The 23,467-nt window shown below is 38.9% G+C and overlaps 1 protein-coding gene across 1 annotated transcript in view; it reads left to right on the forward strand.

Annotated features, from left to right (window-relative positions):
* The window catches only part of LOC103602943 (teneurin-1), a gene marked incomplete at its 5' end in the record, with an annotated part of 140,651 nt that overhangs the window by 94,199 nt on the left and 22,985 nt on the right, over nucleotides 1-23,467 (forward strand). The window contains one exon of the mRNA XM_008587397.1: nucleotides 13,056-13,210. Coding sequence (XP_008585619.1) covers nucleotides 13,056-13,210 — 155 coding nt within the window. The remainder of the gene's footprint in view (nucleotides 1-13,055; nucleotides 13,211-23,467) is intronic.

A 23,467-nucleotide genomic window follows, 5' to 3' on the forward strand; every position in this document is an offset into this window, starting at 1 on the left:
CATCTGGTCCTGGGCTTTTCTTTGTTGGGAGCTTTCTGATAACATCTTCAATCTCCTTTAAAAAAAAAGTACTAGTCAATTAACAAATGACCAAAATCCCTGGCTTCTGAATTAGCCTTAAATTGATATCTTCCTAGTTCCTGGAAATGCTGGAAATGTTGGAAATGTTTGAATTGTTCAATTAAGGAACCATTGCAGTTGCAAAAATGATATCTGGCAGTATTTTAGCATGCCTCCATTTTGTTTTACCTCCTTTATCAGACTCTCTGGCTATTATTAATTACTCTTCTTTTAATTGCTCAAATTGTTCTGTTTCTAATATAGACTTTAGTCATTTATTCTGTAAACATATAAAGTACTCCTGTATGGCAGGAACTATGCTAAGTGCTATACTCAAACATTGCAACCATCTCTTGTTACAGCAAAAACCTCCCGGTTAACAGGTATCAAGAGATGCCATAATCTTAATTAATACTTTTAATATTTTTAACTAATGTCAATAAGACACTAGTGCCAATGGCCCCATTTTACTATTTATAAGACTCCCAGTGGTTTTAGCTACTCTGTCAGACCCACACCATGATCCCACTATATTTTATTAGAAAAAGAACCATCTTCACTGAGCTCCACTGTTTTGTTAAGCTTTTCAAGCAGCAAATTTTAAAATCATAAGTGAAGTAAAAGGACACGGTCCCTGCCCTTGAGTAGAATATGATCTGGTTGGGGAGACAAAGGAGGACTCATTAGAGAAGACTATAATTCAGCATTAGGTTGTGTGATATAAACTTGAAACATTACAGTGGTTCAGAGAGTGGAGAGCTGATCAGGATTTGGAAGGGAAGGAGAAAAATGATCAGAAGAGGGAAGACTTGAGGAAAAGAAAAGAATGTGGGGCCGGCCCGGTGGTGCACTGGAGAGTGCACCGCTTGGGAGCACGGCGGCGCTCCTGCCGAGGGTTCAGATCCCATGTGGAGACCGGTTCCCGCTCACTGGCTGAGCACAGTGCGGGCGCAGCACCGAGGGTTGTGATCCCGTTGCTGGTCCCTGGTACGGGCGCAACACTGAGGGTTGTGATCCCGTTACCGGTCAGTAAAAAAGACAAAAAGGAAAAAAAAAAAGAAAAGAAAAGAATGTGAAAAGGGGCTAGACATAAGGGTAAAGAAAGACTGGCAACTAGTTTCTAACGTCTATTCCTAATAAGTTAAGTGAACATCCAAAAGGAAGAGATCAAAGAATAAGACAAAGGAGAGAAGGTAGGGCAGTGGAGAAAAAGTGACTCTAAATGAGAAATGAATAACTTAGCTCTTCCTGTGAAGGCCAAGGTGGTCCTGAAATGGATTTATTAATATAGCCCTAACTCAGTATGTAAAATGCATTCTCGAGTCCAGTCAAAGACATCCTGTGCTCTTAGTTACAGTCCAGACTTTAGATTTGTAACTTAATCGTGTATTATACCTCATTACTACCCACTTGGATTGGTATTACACATCTCTTCTAATAGGCTCAGAAGATTTCTACCATCAGACAAGACCAGTAGAATTGTTTGATATGATTAATAAGGAAATACCTCCATCAAGATATTTACAAGTATTTGAGTCAGTTTGTATATTGGAATTCACGAACCTGGACTTGTACTGTGCCTTGAAAGATGAGCAGGATTTAGATACTAAAAGAAAGAAAGGGCATTCAGGCACAGGCAATGGTGCAGGCAAATCTGTGGTGATGGGAAAGTGAGCTGTATGTTTTAGAGTCAGTGCATAGGACCAGTTTCACTGGAGAAATAATGCAGGATCCTGCACAGACTGATCCTCACCATTGGCATGGAGCAGATGCTGACAGAATTACACGTAGAGCTCCTGCCATCAAAGTCAAGCCATGCTGAAGCAGGTAACCACAGAGTGGATAAACCACAGCATGATGCCAGAAAACTGTTAATCAAAACCAATAAATAAGTATTAATATCACTTGTGTTAACCTTTCAGAAAGATTTTACACACAGAATAGATGTTATTTTATTTGGTCATTACAGTAACCTACCGACATGGGCAGCTCAGCTTTTATTCTCACCATTAGACAAAAGCAAAAAAAAAAAAATGAAATACTGCCATTTGCAACAACATGGATGGACCTTGAGAGAATAATATTAAGTGAAACAAGTCAGGCAGAGAAAAAGAAATACCACATGTTCTCACTTATTGGTGGGAGCTAAAAATAAATAAATAAATTTACTCGCACACAGACAAAAAAAAAAAAAACCGGGGGAGGGGGGGGGGAAGAAGAAATAAAAACTACAATTTTTTTGAAGTTGTTACAACAAGCAAACAGAAAGGACATTCATGGGTGCGAGGGGGGAGAGGGAGGAGGGAGGGAGATTTCGGTGACGGGCCATAGTAATCAACCACATTGTATATTGACAAAATAAAAATTTAAAGGAAAAAAAAATCTTGAGGAGTGGGAGATAACGTAAATTTGTTAAAGCCACAGTCAGTCTCACCATAGGATCTTCCAGCTTCTGCCCCCAGACTCTTTCCTCCTCCTCTCATACCTCTCATGAACTTGTCTGGGTAATTGAATCTAGAAAAAAATGTGGGGAAATGGCCTTGGAAACCCCAATCTTAATCAAGACAAGGCTATGTAAGTCACCAGCCCCCTTTGAACAAGGCATCCCAGCTTTTTCAATACCTTTTCAATGTAACCTTCTTGTGCCCACAAGATTGTCAGACTTGTAGGTCAGAGTGTAAAAAAGAAAAAAAAAACAGTAAAAGGAGTGTTTGTGTCATTAAACAACTGCTTTGACTATTTTTTACTTTTACTCTGCTGTCATATTTGTGTGTATGTGTGTGTGTGTGTGCTATTTCTGTATTCATCTATTCTTGACTGAGCCCAAATCGGTCCTCCAAAATGTTTCTTGAACTTGCATTTACAAGGTTTAAAAATTGCATTCATGCAGTGCTTGTTACCCTGCCTTACCTTTCGCAAATGACTGTCTAGCACTCCTGACTCTGTGAACTTCTCTTCTAGCATTGGCTTCATTAGTCAAGATGTATGGATGTTGGAAGCATTTTAAATGGGTCTTATGTGTTGTTTTTGAATGGGCAACATGTGCAAATAATTATCCTGAAGAAATTTTAATTCTTGAGTTAGTCCACTTTCTTGAGTAGTAAGCACTGTTGGCTTAATTCCTCACATCCTGCTTTTATTGAGTATTCAGGCCAAGGTATTCTACTTAGTTTGCTTTTTTTTATTAGAACTTCTTGGTCATTCACATACCTTAAGAAAGACTCATTTTCCCTAAAGTGGAACAACTGCAATTAGTTTTTTGCTGGTCCATGGGCAATAAATGAACTTTCTTTCCTTGGGCTAATTGTGCACATGCGGGTCTTGTGAGGCGGTTTATCTCCTTAGGATGACAGAAGCATTCCTTCAAACTGTATCTGAGCAGTGTCCCAGATATAGTTGCTTGATGTTTGAGGAATTGTTTAAAGAGAGATATAAAATATTCAGCTCAGATTTAGTAAACCTCATTTATCTTAGCCCATATATACTGAGTCCCCTTAAATCTCAGCCTGCAGGCATCTTTTGAGCAAGAACTCTAGCACAAAAATAAAACAAGAAATGTGCATTTCAACTTGAACTAGAACCATCTACTTACCCCAATCTCTCTTACACATACATACTCTGATCTCTATAAAGCAAGAAAAAATTACTCACATCATCATTAGTGTCTAGTTTCACTGTTAAGTGTTGAGACACCTCCACCACCCTTGATGGGTCTTTCTTAGCCAATTACATAGCAGGGAGCTTCATTTATTTGATTCTCTGTATGAAAACTCCAGCCATCTTATAAAAGCTTGAAAGCTTTTACACCAATAGTTCAATAGTGCAGTATTTCCCCCAAGCTGGCAAAATTGTTTTCAACCACTGCCTTGTCCCTATGGTGACTCTAACATAGGGCACTCTGATACTGACAAGGGTTACAAATGCTTTATGGACTTAAATCTTACACTATGGCTGTCCAACACAGAAAAGCCTAAAACGTTGAAGCAGGGCCTGAGTGGAAATCTTTGGCTATGATTCTAGACTTAGAAAAGTCACTTTCAGAAAGAATTACAACAATGACTGAGCAATTAGGACACAATTTACCACCACCATGATACTTTATCTCCTTCAATGTCCTTTCATTTCATTGGCTCTTATGAGCTTCACACCATTTTACCCTGTATAGTAGGTAGTATATGGTTAGGAAATGAAGACACTGAGTGGTTAAATGACTTATCCAAAGTCCTATAGCTAATCTGTTACAAAACCCAGCCTGAAACACAGATCCCCTGATCACACCCTAGAACTGGTGCTCTCTCTACTTTCCCTTATGTGGTTCATAGTGAAGCAAGTTAATGCAAAATCTTGAGGCATTTCTGTTTCTTTAGAACTCCTAACATGGTGAGATTGAAAGAGATCATGAGATCACAACACAAAGCTATGTTAACACAGCAAGGTGGATTTTCAGGGTTGTGGGGCAGTGGGGAGTCGCTGAGCTATTCAATATAGCTCTGTGCATGGATCAGATTCATTTGCAGTTAATTTGATTCATGATCCTTCATCTATTTGCTCTGGATTGTCAACCCTTTTCCCCTACCCTAATCATCACTAATTGATAGGGACTGTACTCCTTCTAAAGGTCTTTAGAGAAAGATGATTGCCATTGCATCCTTTCTAAACTCATTTTTAGAGAAATTCATATGCAGCTTTTGACCTCCTGGCATGCTTTATTTCATTCAAGTTAGATGTGCTTCAATATAAATTCATGGAAATTTAGTGTATAATTCAGGAAGACTTACTGAATATTTGTGCCCAGATCTACTGTATTTGTTGAGATATAAAAATAAATCATGAAATCCAGTTCTTGCCTTCAAGAAGCTTCTTGCCTAGACAGAGCAAGATTGAAGAATCCACATAAATAAATAAATAAATAACAGCTTCCATGGGTCAGAAAACAGAGAGACCATGAGGAACTAGAGTTTGCAGGGATGGCTTCATGAAAGAAACATCTTGTAAAAGCCTTAAAAAATGAATAGGGTTTGGGTTGGTGAATGTAATAGGCCAAGCTAACAGCACACACACAATCTCAATGCCTTAACAAAATAGTAATTTACTTCTTGCTCACATCATAGTACAATGTGGTTTGCCTGGCATGTGGGAGGAATCTCTGCTCCACACAGTGATTCAGGGAACCAGGCTCCTTCCATCTATTGGCTCCTCGGTGTCTTAGGCCTTGGCGTTCTCCATTGGATACTCTGTTCCAGCCAGAATACAGAGCTACAGAGGAAGCAGGTGATCCATAGACAAGTTCAACAGAGGTTTCATTAGGGGCCAGGCCTAGAAGTGGTGTACATCACTTCTGATCACATCTAACTGCAGAAGAGGCTGGGAAATGTAATCTACCTCTATTCCTAGAAAAAAATAAATAAATAGGATGGCCTGAACACATAGCATTGTCTCTGCCATACTAAAGGGGAAAGGACATTCTGAAAGAAGCATGAGGAAGAGAAAGGGAACCAAAGCAAAAACAAAGCTGAATTTAGCTTCGACACCTACTTTTCTGGTTTGATTTGACTAAATTTGAGGAACTTGTCACAAATTCTTAGCCTTAGTCTTGGTGGGAACAAAAGAGGCTGTATTCTTAACAAGTGTTGTATCATCAGTCATCCAGGTATTTCATTTTCCAATTATGAGAATCACAACTAGATTTAGTTATCTTTGGTTTCATGGCACTTGTACCGAGACATAACTTTTAACTTTTAGCAGTGCTAAATTGGTTATCAAGATTTATTCTAAGTTCACAGATTTTCTCTGCTTATAGCAGCCTCTTCACTAGTGGTATATCCTTCCTAATTGTCCTCTAGCAAGCTTCAGAAACTGGCAACTCAAGGATCAAATACAGTTCAAAGATGTAGTTTGTTTGGCCCACACTATATATTCAACTTTTTGTAAAAACAAAACAAAACAAAAATGAATGCATCTAGGTGAGACATGCTCTCTTTAGTTAACCTTAGTTTCCCCTAGAACCTATATAGTCTAACACCTGGCCTAACTTACACATTTATGTCACCTTCCAGGCCCCTGAAAGCATATGAGTTTGTGAACCTTGTTTCTGGAACCTCCTTTTTAGGTGGTAGCTCATACAGTAATAGCCAAGTTACCAAACTCCCCACCACATGGAAACTCTGAGTACTTTTGCCAAACTCATGAGTTTTGTGGGAATGAAGCCACAGAATATCTTTGAAGAATAATTCTAAAGAGGTCTAGGATATCTACAGGAATACAAGAATTCCTAACAATTCAGCAGGAAGGGTCATGGATTCCTTTGACAATCTAACAAGAGCCATGGACACTCACACCACTTCTGTGGTAAAGCAATTGATAGCCTCATTTAAGATGCATGTTGTAGTGATTAAAAGAATGGGCATTGAACTCAAACTAACATGAGCTAAATCTAGCATTTTCTAGATATGTAACCTAGAGTTACTCAACCTCTCTGAATCTCCATTTCCTCAGCTAAAAAATGATATTAATAACTACTCCACAAGGCTGTTGCAAGGATTAAATTAGACAATATATGTAAAGAATCCAGCACAGTTCCTGGGATCATAGTATTCTCAGCAAAATGGAAATGGTTATTATTTCATAATATTAGTCATCCTTCATGGGTTTTCAGTGGTGCTTACCTGGATTTCATCCTAGGCTCATCAGGAATTCAACATGATTTTTCAGATTTCAGCTTACATATCAACTCTAAGAAACTACTTGTGACTTTCATTTACCCAGCCCATCCTCCAGGGCTCCTCCTGTAGCACCCTGGACTTGCCCAAAACTAGTGCTTATCTCATGGCATTGTACTGGCCTCGTTATTTGTCCGTCTCTCCAACCAGTTTCTGAGCTCCTCAAGGACAATGCCATGTCTGTTTTATACTCTTCTATACTCCCAGTGCCTAGCAGAGTGCCTGACACACAATAGGTATCAAATGAATCTTGAATAAATTAATAAGGGAGAAAATAGCTTCTTCAGTAAGCTTTTAAAAAGTAGTGATTGGTGGAGGTAGGAGAACTGTTTATTCACTTAATCTTGTCGAAGGGATACCTGCTGAATACTCTCATGTTCATCACGGCTCTGTTTACAATAGCCAAGACATGGAACCAACCTAAATGTCCATAGATGGATGATTGGATAAGGAAACTGTGGTATATATACTACTCTGCCATAAAAAAGAATGAAATTCACCCATTTGCAACAACATGGATGAACCTGGAGAAACTTATGTTGAGTGAAATAAGCAAAGCATAGAGGGATAAATACCACATGTGCTCACTCATATGTGGGAGCTAAGAGAGAAAGAAGGAAGGAAAGAAAGACCACAGTGGTGCGTTGGACTTGTAAAGTGAGAGAACATTTCTTGGGCTACAAAGTGAAGTGGAGGGGAAAGGGCGAGGGAGAGGAAGGTTGGAGATAATTGGGTGGGGAACATGGGGTGCAAATGCAGTTTGTGGTAATGGGTATGCTGCCAGTGTGAATCTGGCCCTCACATCATGGGCACAAGGGGTGACAATCAGCTTTGTATCTCATGAATATTCATAACCAATAAAAATAAGAATAAATTTTTTTTTTAAATCTTGTGGCAAAGCTGAAGCGTAAAGCTTTGAGAGAATCAGAGGAGCTGAAGAGAAGACAAATGCTAAAAACTAGACTTGTCTGTCTCAGTCAGAATTTCTTGGTGTATTAGTCCATTTTCTGTCGCTTAGAACACCTGAAACTGGGTAATTTATAAAGTAATAGAATTTATTTCTTACAGTTTCAGAGGCTGGGGAGTCTACAGTTCAGGGGATGCATCTGGTGAGGGCCTTCTTCTTGGTGGGGACCCTCTACAGGGCCCCGTGGCAACCAGGGTATTACGTGGTGAATGGCAAGAGCTAGAGAGCTAACCTTCTCACCTGCTGTCCTTATAAAGCCTTCAGAACCACACGCATGACAACCCATTAAACCATCAACCCATTACTCCGTGAATGGATCAATTCATTCATGAAGGCACTGTCTTTCCAATCTAATCACCTCTTAAAGGTCCCACCTTCTACCACCATATTGGGGGTTCAGTTCCAACATGAGCTTGGGGAACATTCAATCCACAGCACTTGGTTAAGTAGCCCACAAACCTATTGTTCCTTATGATGACCGTGAAGCCCTTTAAAGTACCTTCTGAGTCATCAAAACAAGAGGACATTCCAGTCAATAGAATATTAGTTTGACTGTTTATCATTTTTACTTTAGATTTAAGTTCTTTGGAAATTGGCCTTTATTGTTTTAGAATATACTGTAACTTTTTTATTAAACAGAATATCTGATTAAATAACACACTGTTCACTAGTCATGTAATATTACAGTGAGTTTATCAGTGTCTCCTATTAGAGAAATCCTAATCTCATTGTTAACCACACAGTGAAATCATCTCAGCTAGTCATTAGGCTCTGCCTCTTTACAACCCCTAGTGACACACAGATATTTGTAAACATTCCAAGTTCTAGAAGCTCCATTTAGTAGCTACCTCACAAGAGAACTTAACAAGCTTATTGTGCAGAAGTAAGTTGGCTCTTTGTGATCCCAGTGGGTAATTAAGTGGACTATAGTCAGATGTGTTGGAAAATGGACTTTTCTGCCTAGTGCAGAGTTTCCATGTATACCACACATACGATACAAATTTTCAGAGAATGGGGATACACGGGAACAAAGCAAAATATTTTAATCTCTCTGACTTAAGGAACACTTTGGGATCAACTGGCTAATGTCAGTTACACAATTCAGCACTCTCAGTATTGGAGATTCAGATAATGCCAAATTGAGCTTAGGACATTCCCTGGAAGTTGATTTTAACCATTTATCTCTGTCTCAGAAATTAAAGAGGAGATTGTGGCAGAAAAAAACATTCAGTATTTCAGTTTCAGTTTGCTGGAGGAGAATTTTATGTCTACTTTCCAAAGCTTATATTCTGAAAGAAGCTTAATTTTTCCTATAGAAATAATAAAAATGTAGGTGGCCTCAACAGCTATAATTTTTAAAAATTAAGTACAAAGATGCCTTCTGCCAACATTTGAAATTGGCAATCTGCATAGCCCAAAACTCTGATCTTTATTGTTACCTAATTTGGGATTTTAGCCACTATATCCAGGCTATTAAGCCACACATCTGGCTCCCTGTGATCACATCAGGATGCTCCTGTTTCTTCAGTATCGATCAGCAGCGTCCTCTTCCCCAACAGGTGATAAATTCATTAGTAACTATCCAGGCTGCCCCAGCTTTGGGCAATTGTCTTCTTAAGAATTATAGTGTTTATTCATTGGAAGATAATGAGATGAGGGAAGAAGTCAAATAATTTTGCTTGTAATTTGCAGCTGTTTCTAACAGAGTGAAGCTTCACAGAGAAAAGAGCCTGCAGTTCAGATATTATATAATGTCCCCTGCTTTGCATAAGACGTTGTGAATAATATTTTTTACAAGATGCACTTTATTTATGAGCAGTTCCCTCCACAGAAAGAGCTTGTTAGGACTTAATGCTGATGAATGGAGACAGGACCATTCACACTTCCAGGTTATGGTCTGTCAGTGCTTTCATTATATGCACTAATTTACAAGGATTTATTTATTTTCTCACAAATGTAAAAATGTGCTTCAAGCTAAACATGCTGTCTGGGCATCTGAGCCCAATGTTCTCCTCTGTGGAGGGGCGGGTGAGTGCGGGAACCCAAGTTGTGTGTTTTTCTTCCCACCTCCACCCCACCTGCCCCTGTAACACTGACTAACCTCGTGGTAATATCAGAGATCTATATACTTTTGCCTACTTTAAAAATAAATGCTGATTAAAATTTTAAACCCTGGAAGTGGTTTTCTTAATGCAGTTTAAATCTTTTCTTATCTAAAGACTGTGCCTTCAATTGTGTTTTAAGTGATAATGAAAACGCTGTCTGTAAGCACATCAGTGGACATGGCCATTAGAGCAAATCATGCCCACAACTTTGGGTACCAAGTTTTGGAGATCTGGATGCAACAATATCAAAATATAAAAGTCAATTGAATCTGCATATCTTGCTAGCCCCAGATGGCTTTATGTGATCTAAAATCACTCACTTCCCCATCTCTGAAGGATAAAGCTTAAAATATACTGGGCATGTGTCACCTTCTCCCACTCAGTCTAACAAGCAGTAATAGATCATATTGTATCATCACTATCCCTGGGCTATAAGAATACTCATTATGGGAGGGGAAAACCTCCCCAAGTGATGGACAAAAGTAATTTTTTTTCCTGCCTGGGGTTTCTAATTTGGTTTTTAATCCCTGGTGAAAATTAAATACTGCTTAAACTTCACCAGTGATCAGTTTGTTTGGAGAATTTGTGTGTGTGTGTGTGTGTGTGTGTGTGTGTGTGTGTGTGTGTGTGTGTGTGGGTTGGTTGGAAAGGGAAGGAAAATGAGAGGGAAATATGTATATATGAAGTATGCCTAGGTGCATTTATAAAGCACCGATCACACAGTTCCCTCAAAGCCTTTTTCAACTCCAAACATAAGTGTAACCCACCCAAAGTTAAAGAGTCTCAGGGGAAAAGGAGTATGCTTGGAATTTGGACCATGATTAAGGAAGTTGCTACACAAATATATGAAAGGAGAATATTCTACAAACTGTCAGCAGAATAAGCCCTGAAGGCAAATAGTGAGTATTTAATAAGCCCAGACTTTTTTCAAAGGGCACTCATCTGTGGAACTCACCTGACATGAGCAGAGAGAGAGGCTCACAGTGTTTAGAACTTCGCAAAAATTAAAAGTGAGAAAACCATGTAAAGTCCAGGATTATACTCCCTGGATCAGCCCAAACTTCGCATTCTAATGAGAAGTGTGGTAGTCAAGGAACACAATTGTCCTCCCTGATGTCAGCATAAAAATGTAAAAGGCCTCCCCACGTACACTGATAAAGAATGCGTTTATTTTTCTATACCTTTTGTGAACCTGCTCAGATTTTCAGAGGATCAGATTCTCTAAATTTACTGCCTCCTAGTAAGCAACACTTCATTTTGTTTTTCATACCCTTCACTTACTAAAGTTTCAGGGTATTCCTTTTAATCTTAGTTTCAATGTACTCAGATTCTTTGTCCTTTGGCCCTCACAGAACCATGGTGGCATTAAGTATGTGTGAAGTGAGTGATTCATGATTTCATATACCTTGAGCACATCTACTCTCAGCTTTTCTCTTTCCAGAGTTGAGTCTTGATCTTTCAGTCCATCCTCTTATGACAACCAAATTTTGAATTTCACACTCAGTGATATTTAATATAGAGATCATAGAAGGTGGTCCTAAATCATCTAGGAAGTCAAGAAATTGATTTTGCCAAAACACAAGCAAAAATAAAAAGCAGAGGCTCCCCTTGGTTCGTCTTCAGCTGAAATGTTCTGGAGATGAAATAAATGTTTATGTGTCATCATCATTTGGCCTGCCCCAATCTTAAAAGTCTTTTTATAAACCTTTTTAAAGGTCTGCATGCCTCTAGAAATGATAAAGGGATTTGTTGACATGGAATTCTCTTGTTTGGACATGTTGGTTTCCTTGGAGAAATCACCAAAACATAGATGACTTTAGAGGTATTCAGGGGAAGTTAAAACAAATCTGTAACTTTTATAGATGTTAACGATTAATACTTCATGAGGAACATCAGGATTAATCAAAGTACACCATAAAGCTGAGTCTTAATATTAACCTCCTGCCAACGAATTAGCTCATCTAAAAGCAGTTTATTAAGTTGGGTTTATAAACTGTCTTTAGATGAGTTCACATTTTGCCAGGAAAATGTGTGTGTGTGTGTGTGTGTGTGTGTGTATTATGTTGTATTAAATGGACATGCTTGTTAGCACAGAAGTTCCTAATTTTAACATACACTCAATGAGTTTCACTAAGGAAAAGACTAAATTGTAGACTAGTTTGAAAGTAATGCCATGTGGTTATTTTCAAGAGCACTGTCAAAAGCAGCACCAAGGGAAGCAGGAGTTGAGCCATAAGTTCTTCATGTGTGTCTGATGCTTTTTACATGTATTATTTCATATGATATAACAACCTAGGCGTAGAGTTATCAGCTCTTCCCAGTTTGTCAAGGACTTCCTTGATTTTAAAACAGCCCTGACTCAGTCCTAGGCAAACGAGAACAGTTGGTCATCTCGGATAGGTAAGGCAAATCATCTTTTCCCTATTTCACCAAAGAAGAGGCTGAAATTTGGAGACAAATGACACAATCAGAGTCACACATCAGTTGTTAAATGGTGTAATCGGTATTAGAACCCAAGCCTTCTAGCTGCTATTATGATATAGTTTCCAAGAAACCAGACTGTAATTAACACAGTGTGTAAAAACTACTGTGAAAATTTTATTGGCTTTTATTTTTCCTAGAAGCTTAGTCATTCCTTTTGTAATGCCATAATTTTGCTTTCCAACTCTCCCCTTTTAATAGATAATACAAGGAAAAAAACTTAGCCTAGTTTATCGGAATTATTACAAACTCCTTGTTAACTGAATGTAAATTGATGAAATAAGTGTAATGCTTTCCAAGTCAGTTATTTCCTAATGCAACCATGAAAATAAGCAGTGGCCTGTGCATTTGCACCGTGAAAGAAGTCTAACACACACAGCCTCCCCTGTCTTTTCAAACCATTTATCTAAAAGAGAATTTTTTTTTTTCTGTTTGTGGGGTAAGCAAATATCAAGAGGGTGGAAATGTAAAACTGAACAAAACAAAATTATTAGACCTGGCTTTATCTCCACATGTTACTTTTTGTCATTTCTTCTCCCTACATGAAGAAGGGAATGTGTGCCCCAACAAACCTCTCCCATTACTATCCTGTCTATGCCCAGCAAAATTGAATTCATATGTCTTTACAATGCTTTTCCATTTCTATGGCTTCTTTCAAAGTACTGATCGTAGTGCAAATGTGGCCCACTAGACTACTAATACTCATTTGCTCTTTCCCAACAGGCATCACAGTTGATAAGCATGGATTCATTTACTTTGTGGATGGGACTATGATTCGCAGAATTGATGAGAATGCTGTGATCACAACTATAATCGGCTCAAACGGTCTGACTTCCACACAGCCACTGAGCTGTGACTCAGGAATGGACATCACTCAGGTAGGCACCACTGGTTTTCAAGTGTTATCGCCATTTGGCATCATGGAAATGGAAAACAATTTTCTCATACAGAAATTAGGTAGAAAGGAAGCCTGGTGTACCTATTATAACACCAGATAACGGAAGTTTCTCTCCATGTAAGTGACTTTTTCCTCCTCAGAAAAACTTAGTTGGGAGAAAATGGTAAACTAGAATGGGAGTGACACTAAGTGGAATGTTGGCATAACAATTAAATTCTCCCAGATTTGAATCAATTAGAGGGTAAGCCCAATCTCATTTATTGAATATTTTTTAAGGTATGTAATTTTATTATTTTAAAACAAAACAATAACTCAAATCTGGTATTCAGAAATCTTGTTTGATGAATATATGAGCATGATTTGTCATTCATGCCTATCTATATAAATAGCCATTTCTAGGGTGTTTGAAAGTTTTCTGAAATAAAAGCAATATTTCCTCTGAGATCTATTTTACATTTATTTAGGAAAGCTTTTAGCCAGTGAGAATAAAAGAGAAAATTCAGTGTAGCTCTCATTGGGTCCAAAATTCTGATTTTACCACAATTCTAAAAAATGTATTTGACATGTGGAGAGATTATAGAGCATACAGCACAGCACAGCACAGCACTCTATGAATGTTTTTCTTAGTCTGTGGGCACAAGAAGTTGGTATGTAAAATAAAGGAAATAGACAAGACAGTCTTCAAAGGGACTTTCAATTTCTAACACTCCTTAAATCTATGACTCTGATGAGATAGATTATTAATCTTTTCAAGGTAGATATTGAAAGTTTTTGAATTGATTATCATATCAGGATGGTTTTGACTGCAAGTAATAAAATACGTGTTTAAGCACAGTTTAAAAAATAAGGTTTATTGTGTCTTCTTCCCCCACCCCGTTCGTTTGTATATTTACTTATTTACTTATTTATTTTTATTAGCTCCCACAAATAAGTGAGAATATGCAATATTTCTCTTTCTGTGCCTGGCTTATTTCACTTAATAAAATTTTCTCACAGCAATCACAACAATTCCTTGATCTTATTAAAACAAGTGAACAGATATGATGTTGATGTGGGGGAGGGGGAGAGGGGAAAGAGGAATTGGTAAAGGGACATGAAAATCAACTACATTATATATTGACTAATTAAAATAAAATAAAATGTTAACAAACTAAAATAAATAAGGTTTAATTACCTCACATAGTGAGATGACCAAAGGTGGGCAAAGATGCCAGCAGATTTCTTTCTTGTGTCACACTGGTCATAATTGAGTCACATGCCCATGCTCTCACCAGTCACTGGTGAAAGAGAAATGGGATTTCCATAATGGATTCAGACCCTCTGGAACTGGAGCACCTTCCCTGAACATATTGCTACCTAATTATTGAGCTAAAATCAAGGTTCTATTAGCAAGGAATAAAGGATTGCTGTTGGGCAAGAAACCAGCAATATCCCCCACAGCTAGAATATTTCTGTTGCTTCATTTGTCACACCACCTGAAATCTAGGATAACAAGGAAAGTAAAATGAACACATCACACAAAAACTTTGCTTTAGTCATTTGCTCTAATATCTACTTCCACTCCACCCACCATGAGTACACATCTTTATAAAACACTAGAAAAGTGCCTATTTGGGGTTTCCTCTCTCTATGTCCCTGCCTCACCCCAGAAACTCAGGAAACGGTCACATATAGTCAACTACAGATGTAAAACGAGGAGTTAGAAGGCCTAGAAAACTGACCAAATGAACAAACCATTCTTAATAGAGATTTGAGTGGTTCTGGCTATCAAGTCCCAGAGCAATCCAACTTTCCATGATTCAAAATCTTGCAGAAGACAAGGAAAAGAAGCATTATTTATGGCAATAAGGAAGGGTGTGAATATATTTACATGGGGGATGGGGGAAGAGAAAAGATGCAAGTATATGATTCACTTGTGGGCTATTTTTAACTTAAAATAGGGCACTGAGTATTGCAATCAGTCGACTCCAAACAACTTATCTGTTTCTGTATGGAAAAGTTATGCTGAAAAGAGAATTCTTTGTCTAAATAGAGCAAACATACAATCTGCATCACCATGAGAAGTGTTCTTTTTCACATGACGCTTTTCAACCATAATTGCCACCATAAAATCTACCTCATCCCTTTCAGGTTGGTGTGCAATACAGCCCACTGAAAAGGAGCCCTGGTAACCAGGAGAGAGAATCACGTTTTCCCTATGGCATTCCATTCCCAGCCTCTATTTCCCTAAAGAACCCCCCTTTACTTTTCCTTATACAACTTCAACTTTAGAGACATGGTAGGTTTTTGGGGAGGGAGGAGTTGCATGGAATGAGGGGAGGGCAATGCTAGAAGCCAACAGAATTTACTGGGAAAGAAAGCAGGCTTCATGTTCAAATTATTTGGCAGCTACCTCTGTGCTGTCCACCATTGCCTATTCTGTGCATGAGGCACACTAGAGAATAACTACAATTTGTCCACCCAGACTGGCTCAGAACAGAGAGTCTACACTGATCTCTACCTCAATGGCTGGATTATCACCCTCCACCCTTATTAGAGGCCTGCTTTTCACTGCCCCATTCTTCCAGTCTGGAATTACCTCTGCAGGTCCAGACTCCAGTCTCTACCCTCCTCACACCTCACCTCTTCCATGGGAACCTTTCCTGATGATTCTAGTCCTCACTGTTGTCTCATTCCCTTACTGGAATTCAGTATCACCACACTTAATATGTAATTTGTTCTCTGTTGGCAAACTGTGTATCTAACTAGTCTCCCACAGTAGGCTGTATGTTTCTTTTTTTTTTTTTTTTTTTGTGACCGGTAAGGGGATCGTAGCCCTTGGCTTGGTGTCGCCCACACCACACTCAGCCAGTGAGCACACCGGCCATCCCTATATAGGATCTGAACCCACAGCCTCGGCGCTCCCAGTGCCGCTGCGCTCCCAGTGTCACACTCTCCCGAGTGAGCCACGGGGTCAGCCCCAGGCTGTATTTTCTTTGAACATGCATGGTAAGTTCTCAGAAGGCACAGGTAACATATACACCTGTACCAAATGGACGCTATGGTGAAAAGAATATGGAAGGGTGATGAGAGATGAAGCTAGAGAGCTAAATGGGGGTGAAATGGTGAAGAACTGTGTTCATTTTCTGTGGCTTATAGCAGAATACCTGAAACTGGGTAATTTATAAAGAAAAGAAATTTATTTCTTACAGTTTTGGAGACTGAGAAGTCCAAGGTCAAGGGGGCACATCTGATCTGGTGAGGGCCTTCTTCCTGGTGGGGACTCTCTGCAGTCTTGAGGCAGTGCAGGGCATCTCATGGTGAGAGGGCAACAGTGTGTTAGCTCAGGTCTCTCTTCTTCTGCTTATAAAGTTACCAGTTCCACTCCCATGATAACCCATTAGTACATTAACCCACTAATCCTTTAACCCATGAATGTATTAATCCATTTATAAGGGCAAAGCCCTCATGATTCAATCACCTACTAAAGTCCCCTCCTCTCAATACTGCCACTTTGGGGGTTAAGTTTCAACATGAGTTTTGGAGGGAACATTCAAACCATAGCAAGGACCTAAGCTCTGTAGCTTCGTTTCTCATCACTTCTCCATATTCCTTTCACCATAGTGTCCTTTTGGTACAGGTATATATGCTAACTACGCCTGCTGAGCACTTACCATGCATGTTCAAAGAACATACAGTCTACCATGGGAGACTCGTTGGACACAGTTTGCCAACAGAGAACAAACTACATATTAAATGTGGTGATACTAAATTCCAGTGAGAGAATGAGAGTTTTGGTTTTATTCAGTGGACAATGGTGAGCCAATAATAGCATCAAGCAGAGAAATACATTTTTAAGATAGTATTAAGCATGGAAATGCATTTTTAAAAGATCGTTCTAAACGTAGTATGGAGAATCAAGTGAAGGAAAACAGTGCTAGAGACAGGAAGCTATTTAAGAGGCTGTTGAAGTAATACAAGAACAACAGGGACAAAACATATCAATATATGAATGATGAGCACCTTTTCAAGAGATTGCTTTCCAGTGCTTTTCTTCGATGTTCAGCTGATACTTTTGTGGGATATAACTCTGTGATGAGATGGAATGTGAAGCTGTTCAACTTTATACAGGTTACATAAACAAGCAATGATAATGGCTGAACCTAAGGTATCACAGTACGGATTGAGAAAGCTAGACAGATCGGTGAAATATTGGAGCTAAACTCAATGAACTTGTTGACTGACAATTTCAGAATTAAGGAGCTATGTATGGCCGGCCCAGTGGCGCACTGCTGCAGTGCTCCGCTTGGGAGCGCGGCGGCGCTCCCGCCAAGAGTTCGGATCCCACGTACAGACCAGCCGCTCACTGGCTGAGCGAGGTGCGGGCGCAACACCGAGGGTTGCGATCCCGTTGCCAGTCCCGGTCCGGTACGGGCACGACACTGAGGGTTGCGATCCGTTGCCGGTCACGAAAAAAGACAAAAAGGAAAAAAAAAATAGGAGCTATGTAGATGATGGTACCATTTATTGAGACATGGAATACAAGAGGAAGAGAAGCAGGTTTGAGGGCTGGATGATGGGCTCTGTTTGGGGCATGTTGAGCTTGAGGTACCTATGTGGCATCCAGATAAAGGTATCTGGCAAGCAATTGGATATAAGTCTAAAGCTCAAGGTCTGAAATATGGTTTAGATATGTGATTATTAGTTTTCACGTGGCAATGGTAAATAGGGGAGGGGATTCAATCTCCCAGGGAGGGTACATAACATTAAAAAAAAGGGAGAGAGGGAGAGAGAGAAAGCTTAAGACCAAACTCTGAGAAGCACCAATATTCAAGAGAAAGCTGAGTAATGGGAACCCACAAAGGAGGCTGAGAGGAAGAGACCTGAAAAATAGGAGCAAAACCAAGAAGGTGTGTGGTCAAAAAAGCCAAGGGAAGCAAGCTTTTCAAGAAGAAAGGAATGGCCAATATCAAATGCTGCTTAGAGGTCAGGGAAAATAAGGTGTTTTTTAAGAAGCCATTTGATTTTACAGCATTAGTGATTCTGATGAGTGCCTTTTGTAGCATGCTAATTAATGGGAGTCAGATTGCAGTGGTAGTTTGCAAGGTAAGGAAATGGAGAAAGTAAAAATAGATCATCTCTTTGAGATGTTTGGCTGGGAAGGGGAGGTTTTGGCATTGAAGCAAATCAGCACCCAGGTGCGGCACAGGTGGACAAAAGCTGGAGAACATTGAATGGAATCAGACGGGTGAGTGGATAGAGTGTTTACCAGGAGGAAATATGTGTCTGGCACAGTTTCCTACATGTTCGGCCATTATGGCCAGAGCTTCCCGTATGTTTAGACAACTGTGGCAGATTGGCGACTGATGTTTCCCATGACTACTTAAGAACATGGGCCGTCTTCAGCTAGACAGAAGAAAGCTGAGTAGGGAGCTTCATAACACCCTCCAAGAGCACAGCCCCAGTTGTTTATAGTAGTACTTACAGTGATCCAGCTGAGCTTACACAGTTCTCAGTTTCATATTTCAGTAAATCAAAATATATTGACGGGTGAGGGCAGAGACAAATGTCTAAATGAGAGCACATGGTTTCTGCTGACAGCACTGGACAGGAAAAAAAATAGAGGCCTGTGCTGCAGCTTGAAAATTTGAATCGGCCCTAAGAATAGCTTACTGTGTCTAAGACTATGTGGCAGCATCATATGTTATCAAAAGATTTTGTAGAGTTCCCAACTTTTGAAACTTTCCAAGCAAATATTAGATAACAAAAATCTATGAACTCTTGACATATGGGCCTCTGGAATCAGAAAGATGGACCAACCATTTTCTCCAGGTTCATTCCAACTCTGTGAAGATTTCTCTACAGAAATATAATGAAATTCCTAAAGTTCCTTGTTAACTTCCCTCCATTTTAAAACCAAAAGGCCTTCAACAAGGAAAGGTTCATCCATGCCTATGGAGGTTGGGAAGTGATGCAAAAGAATAGTTCTCTTTCTCTTACTTGCCTTTGTCTTCTGCACTTTCCTAAGGCAAACTTGACCCCCAGCAAGAATTAGTCCTCAATAACTTGTCTTAAACTTCAGCAGATCTTGATGTCCCATAGTAATTCTAAGAACAACTGCTACCACTTATAGAATGTGCCAGGAACCATGCTAAATGTCTTATTCACACTGTTCCATTTGATCTTCACAACCCAACCACCCTTGAGAGGTGGGTATTATTATCCCCATCTACAGAGGAGAAAACTGGCAGTCAGAAGGATTATGTATTGTGCTGTGACTGCAGAGTTATCAAGTGATATAACCAAGATTTAAGCATAAGCTTTTTTACCCCAACTGTGCATTTTTCTGACTTCCGTATTTTCGATGACAGTTGGAGATGACCAAATATCATTGTATTTAGCTGAGTGACAAATGCCGCTTGGCTGAAGAACACACTGTTTATTTACAGAATGTGTGTTAGTGGCACTTAGGAAATAGTTTAATAAAGTCTAATCATCTCAGGAAATGAAATTTGCTTTGACAATAAAATCAGCCATTTGTTCAAAATCAATATCTTTTTTTGATTTACTGAAATGTGAAACTGAACTCTTGGTATAAACTCTGAAGCATAACTGCCCTTTGGAAGCACTGCTATAAACCAGGCCTTTCACTTCAGGAGATGAGTTGATTATGAAGAGATTGAGCTCTTTATTTCCATTGCTGCTTTTGAATCATCCTGCTCTGGTAACTCACTTCCATCTTGTGCCTGACTAAAATGGAATTGGGAATTAGACCAGGCCTTTTGATTATTTCTCAATAATCACACACAAACAAAAATGGTTCTGAAAATCCATTTGCAAGTTCTCTCTAAGAGGTAATTCTTCCTAGCTGGAAAACTTGAACTCAGTTAAAGAAGGTAGGTGCTCTTTTACAATCCCTTCACCCATCTTGGGGTTTAGTAACTTTGAATCAATATTCTTTGTGGTCATTCTCCTTAACAGAGAAAACAAAACTTTCCCTTCTCTCTCATCCATCAATATTATGCCACCTGCCCCAAGCAGCAGACCTCTGCCTTCCCTGGTTGCCTTCTGCTCTCTACGTAACTGCAAAAGCCATTTTCTCTTGTCCTTAGAATTTTTTGCAAGCCTCAGATAAAGTAACCACAACTGGATAGAAGGGGAAATATAAAGCCTCCTCTTCAAAATCTACATGTCAATTCAACTTTATACAAGTAGATTCAGCATTTTCTGTTGTTTTCAAAAATATATATATAATAACATCTAGGAATGAAAAGTTACAGCAATCTGGGGAGAAAAAAATAAAAGAAACAGTAGTTTTAGAACAAAAAAGTCACCTTCTTTTCTCCTTAAACTCTTGCCTAATGTCTCTTATTGTCTCTCCTTCTCTCCCTTGCCGACCCTCTCATGTCTACAGAATGTCCTCCATCATCCTGGGTGATATGGATGATATTGAAACTCAAGTTCTTCAGGGGTTACTTGCCTTTCTTTGTGCATTTCCATCACTCTCCCTTGTGCACAGTGAAAGAGAACAGAATTAGATCTTTCAAATGAAGGCCATTTTAAGTAAAATTCCCTGCAGGGACAGACTTCTGAATTTGTGAAGCTCTGTAGGGAATCAAGAAAATCTGAATTATAATAAGTTTGCTTGAATAAAGGGATCTCCCAGAGGAAAAAAAGGAAGTTTATTTTTAAAGTTCTTGCCACCAGAGATGAAAATCTCACCACCTCCACTCCCACCACACCCTCTCAATGCTTCAATGACGGTGGAACCTGTCTCACTGTCAAAGCAGAGAAAAGGTTTGCGGCCACACTCCAAATAATTCAGGCAGAGGGACATGTGGTAGAAAGAAAGGGTGAGTTGCAGGTTAACAGCAAGACAGGGAATATGAAAGCAAGTTATTTGAAATATCTGGAAGCACATCTCTCAGTGGCCTGCAATACCAGTGGGCAGCAGACACAGCTAGGTGGGTGAAAAAGAGAGATGACAAACAGGATAAGAGAAGACAAGGAAGTGGAGAGAAGATCAATCCAGATTAATGAGACCCAGAGAGCAGCATAATGGAACCCAAAAAAGTTACTTGGTAGCCCTTGTGCCAAGCATTTACTCCATCCTAATTGGTCATGGTTAGTTTAACCAGCTGAATCAACTATTTGCCTAGTAACCATCAACTAATGGATTACATGTCATTAAAAGTCATACCAACGAAACCTCCAGTGGATTTTCCCATCTTCTTTCACTATTCTCATGCCTGGACAACATCAATAACTAATTGCTCAGCAATCTAGCTGCTCAGCAACTGGTTATTGCAGGAGTCCAACCATAAGCATCCTAAATCAGCAATGTTCTGCTCTATTCATTTGAGCCACATACACTCAGTCAAAGCAACAGTCACAACCAGTCCATCCTGCTGATCCAAAGGCTCATACTGTAAGTGTAGAAATGGGAGTGGGGGAAGTATTAGTCTCTACAATATAAAGAGAGAGCTCAGTCTACATCAACCAAGGCAGAAAAAAGGCATTGCTAACAGCCACACTCTTCTCAAAGACTTCAATATGTCAATAGCCTTAAATGTGAAAGTTTTTAAATTAGAAAGTGATGGCTACTGAATAAAAATGAGCAAAATTCCGATCAGACATGTTTATAAGCCTGGAACAATTAATCAGTTTTTCAAGGGTACAGGGGCATATTTTACCAAAGTTCTTTGGACAGTTGCCTAATTCACCCATATCCCTTTGACCAAGCATGTTTCAGAAGAAAGAACATAGACAATCCTGGGTGTGAATCCAGATTTATTAGCAGTGCTACCTCCAGCAAGTTATTTAAGATCTTTGAACCTAAGTTTCATCAGTAAAAAGTGGGGTAAAAACTTGTAACGCTTCCCAAGATTGTCATGATAGTTAAATGAGAAAATACATGTGAAAGAACTTTCTTTTCTAAAAAGCACTTGAAACTGTTAATTGTTGCTGCTGATCAAAACTGAAGAGAGAGACCATATGGCATTACATGTAACCTTGACTTTTACGTGTTCATTTGCCACACCAGTTAGGTGGGCATGTGGAAGGAAAGTGGCACAAACCCCAATCTACACAGCAATCAAATTATTCTGTAAAGCATGAGATGACAGTCAAAGTTGTTTAGACTCTGATTTGACAGCAGCACCAAAATTCATTTTAAAAAGTTTTCTTTAGGAGTCCCTAGTGGCTCTCCACATTACTCACCTGTAAATGAAAGATACAGTAGAGTTTATGGCTGAAAATCACTTAATAATGCAAAATAAATACTACTTTTAAGTGCCATTTATATAATTTAGAAAAAAATCTCTTTCTTAATCATTTATTCTACTCTCCTCTAACAGATGGTAATATTTTTAAAAAGTAAATCATTTTTGTCTACTTCTTGACCCAAAAAAGGGTTTTCTGTAATTTCCGATTCAGCACTATACTTGGAAAACTGATGCTAGAATTTTAGAGCTGGTTAATTATTCCTCCTTATGAAGGCTAATTCAATAAATGACCCAATTGTTGATTAAGTGGCCTTATTTTTTAATATGAAAGCACTTGGAAAATTATGAAGTGCTTTTACAAATATAAGGGATGACGTAAGATGTTAATTGCCATCTTCAGGAAATATTTTCTGTTGATTCATCATACATTTGCTAAGATGGGAGGACACAAGAATAAAATAAGTCTACAAGGTGGTAGACTTCTGATTTTGTAATGTTTGTGGTTGTCAGTCTCTAATTTATTTTTTTATATTTTTTAATAAAAATAGTAGCTTTTATTGACAAAAATGTCATGTCATGTTATTAATAATAGAGTTTTTTAATTTAATTTTATTTTGTCAATATACACTGTGGTTGATTATTGTGGTCAATTACGGAAACTTTACTCCCTCCTCCCTCTCCCCCTCCCTCCCAACAATGTCCTTTCTGTTTGCTTGTCGTATAAACTTCAAGGAATTGTAATTGTTGTGTCTTTTGCCCTCCCCCCACCAGTTTATTTGTGTATTTATTTATTTATTTATTTATTTTTAGCTCCCCAAAATAAGTGAGAACATGTGATATTTCTCTTTCTGTGCCTGACTTGTTTCACTTAATATAATTCTCTCTAGGTCCATCCATGTCATTGCAAATGGCAGTATTTCATTCTTTTTTATGGCAGAGTAGTATTCCATTGTGTAGGTATACCACATTTTCTGTATCCACTCATCCGATGATGGATATTTGGGCTGGTTCCAACTCTTAGCTATTGTAAAGAG

This window comes from Galeopterus variegatus, unplaced genomic scaffold (assembly GCF_000696425.1).
Source record: "Galeopterus variegatus unplaced genomic scaffold, G_variegatus-3.0.2 Scaffold4369, whole genome shotgun sequence".
In the NCBI taxonomy this organism is placed as follows: Eukaryota; Metazoa; Chordata; class Mammalia; order Dermoptera; family Cynocephalidae; genus Galeopterus; species Galeopterus variegatus.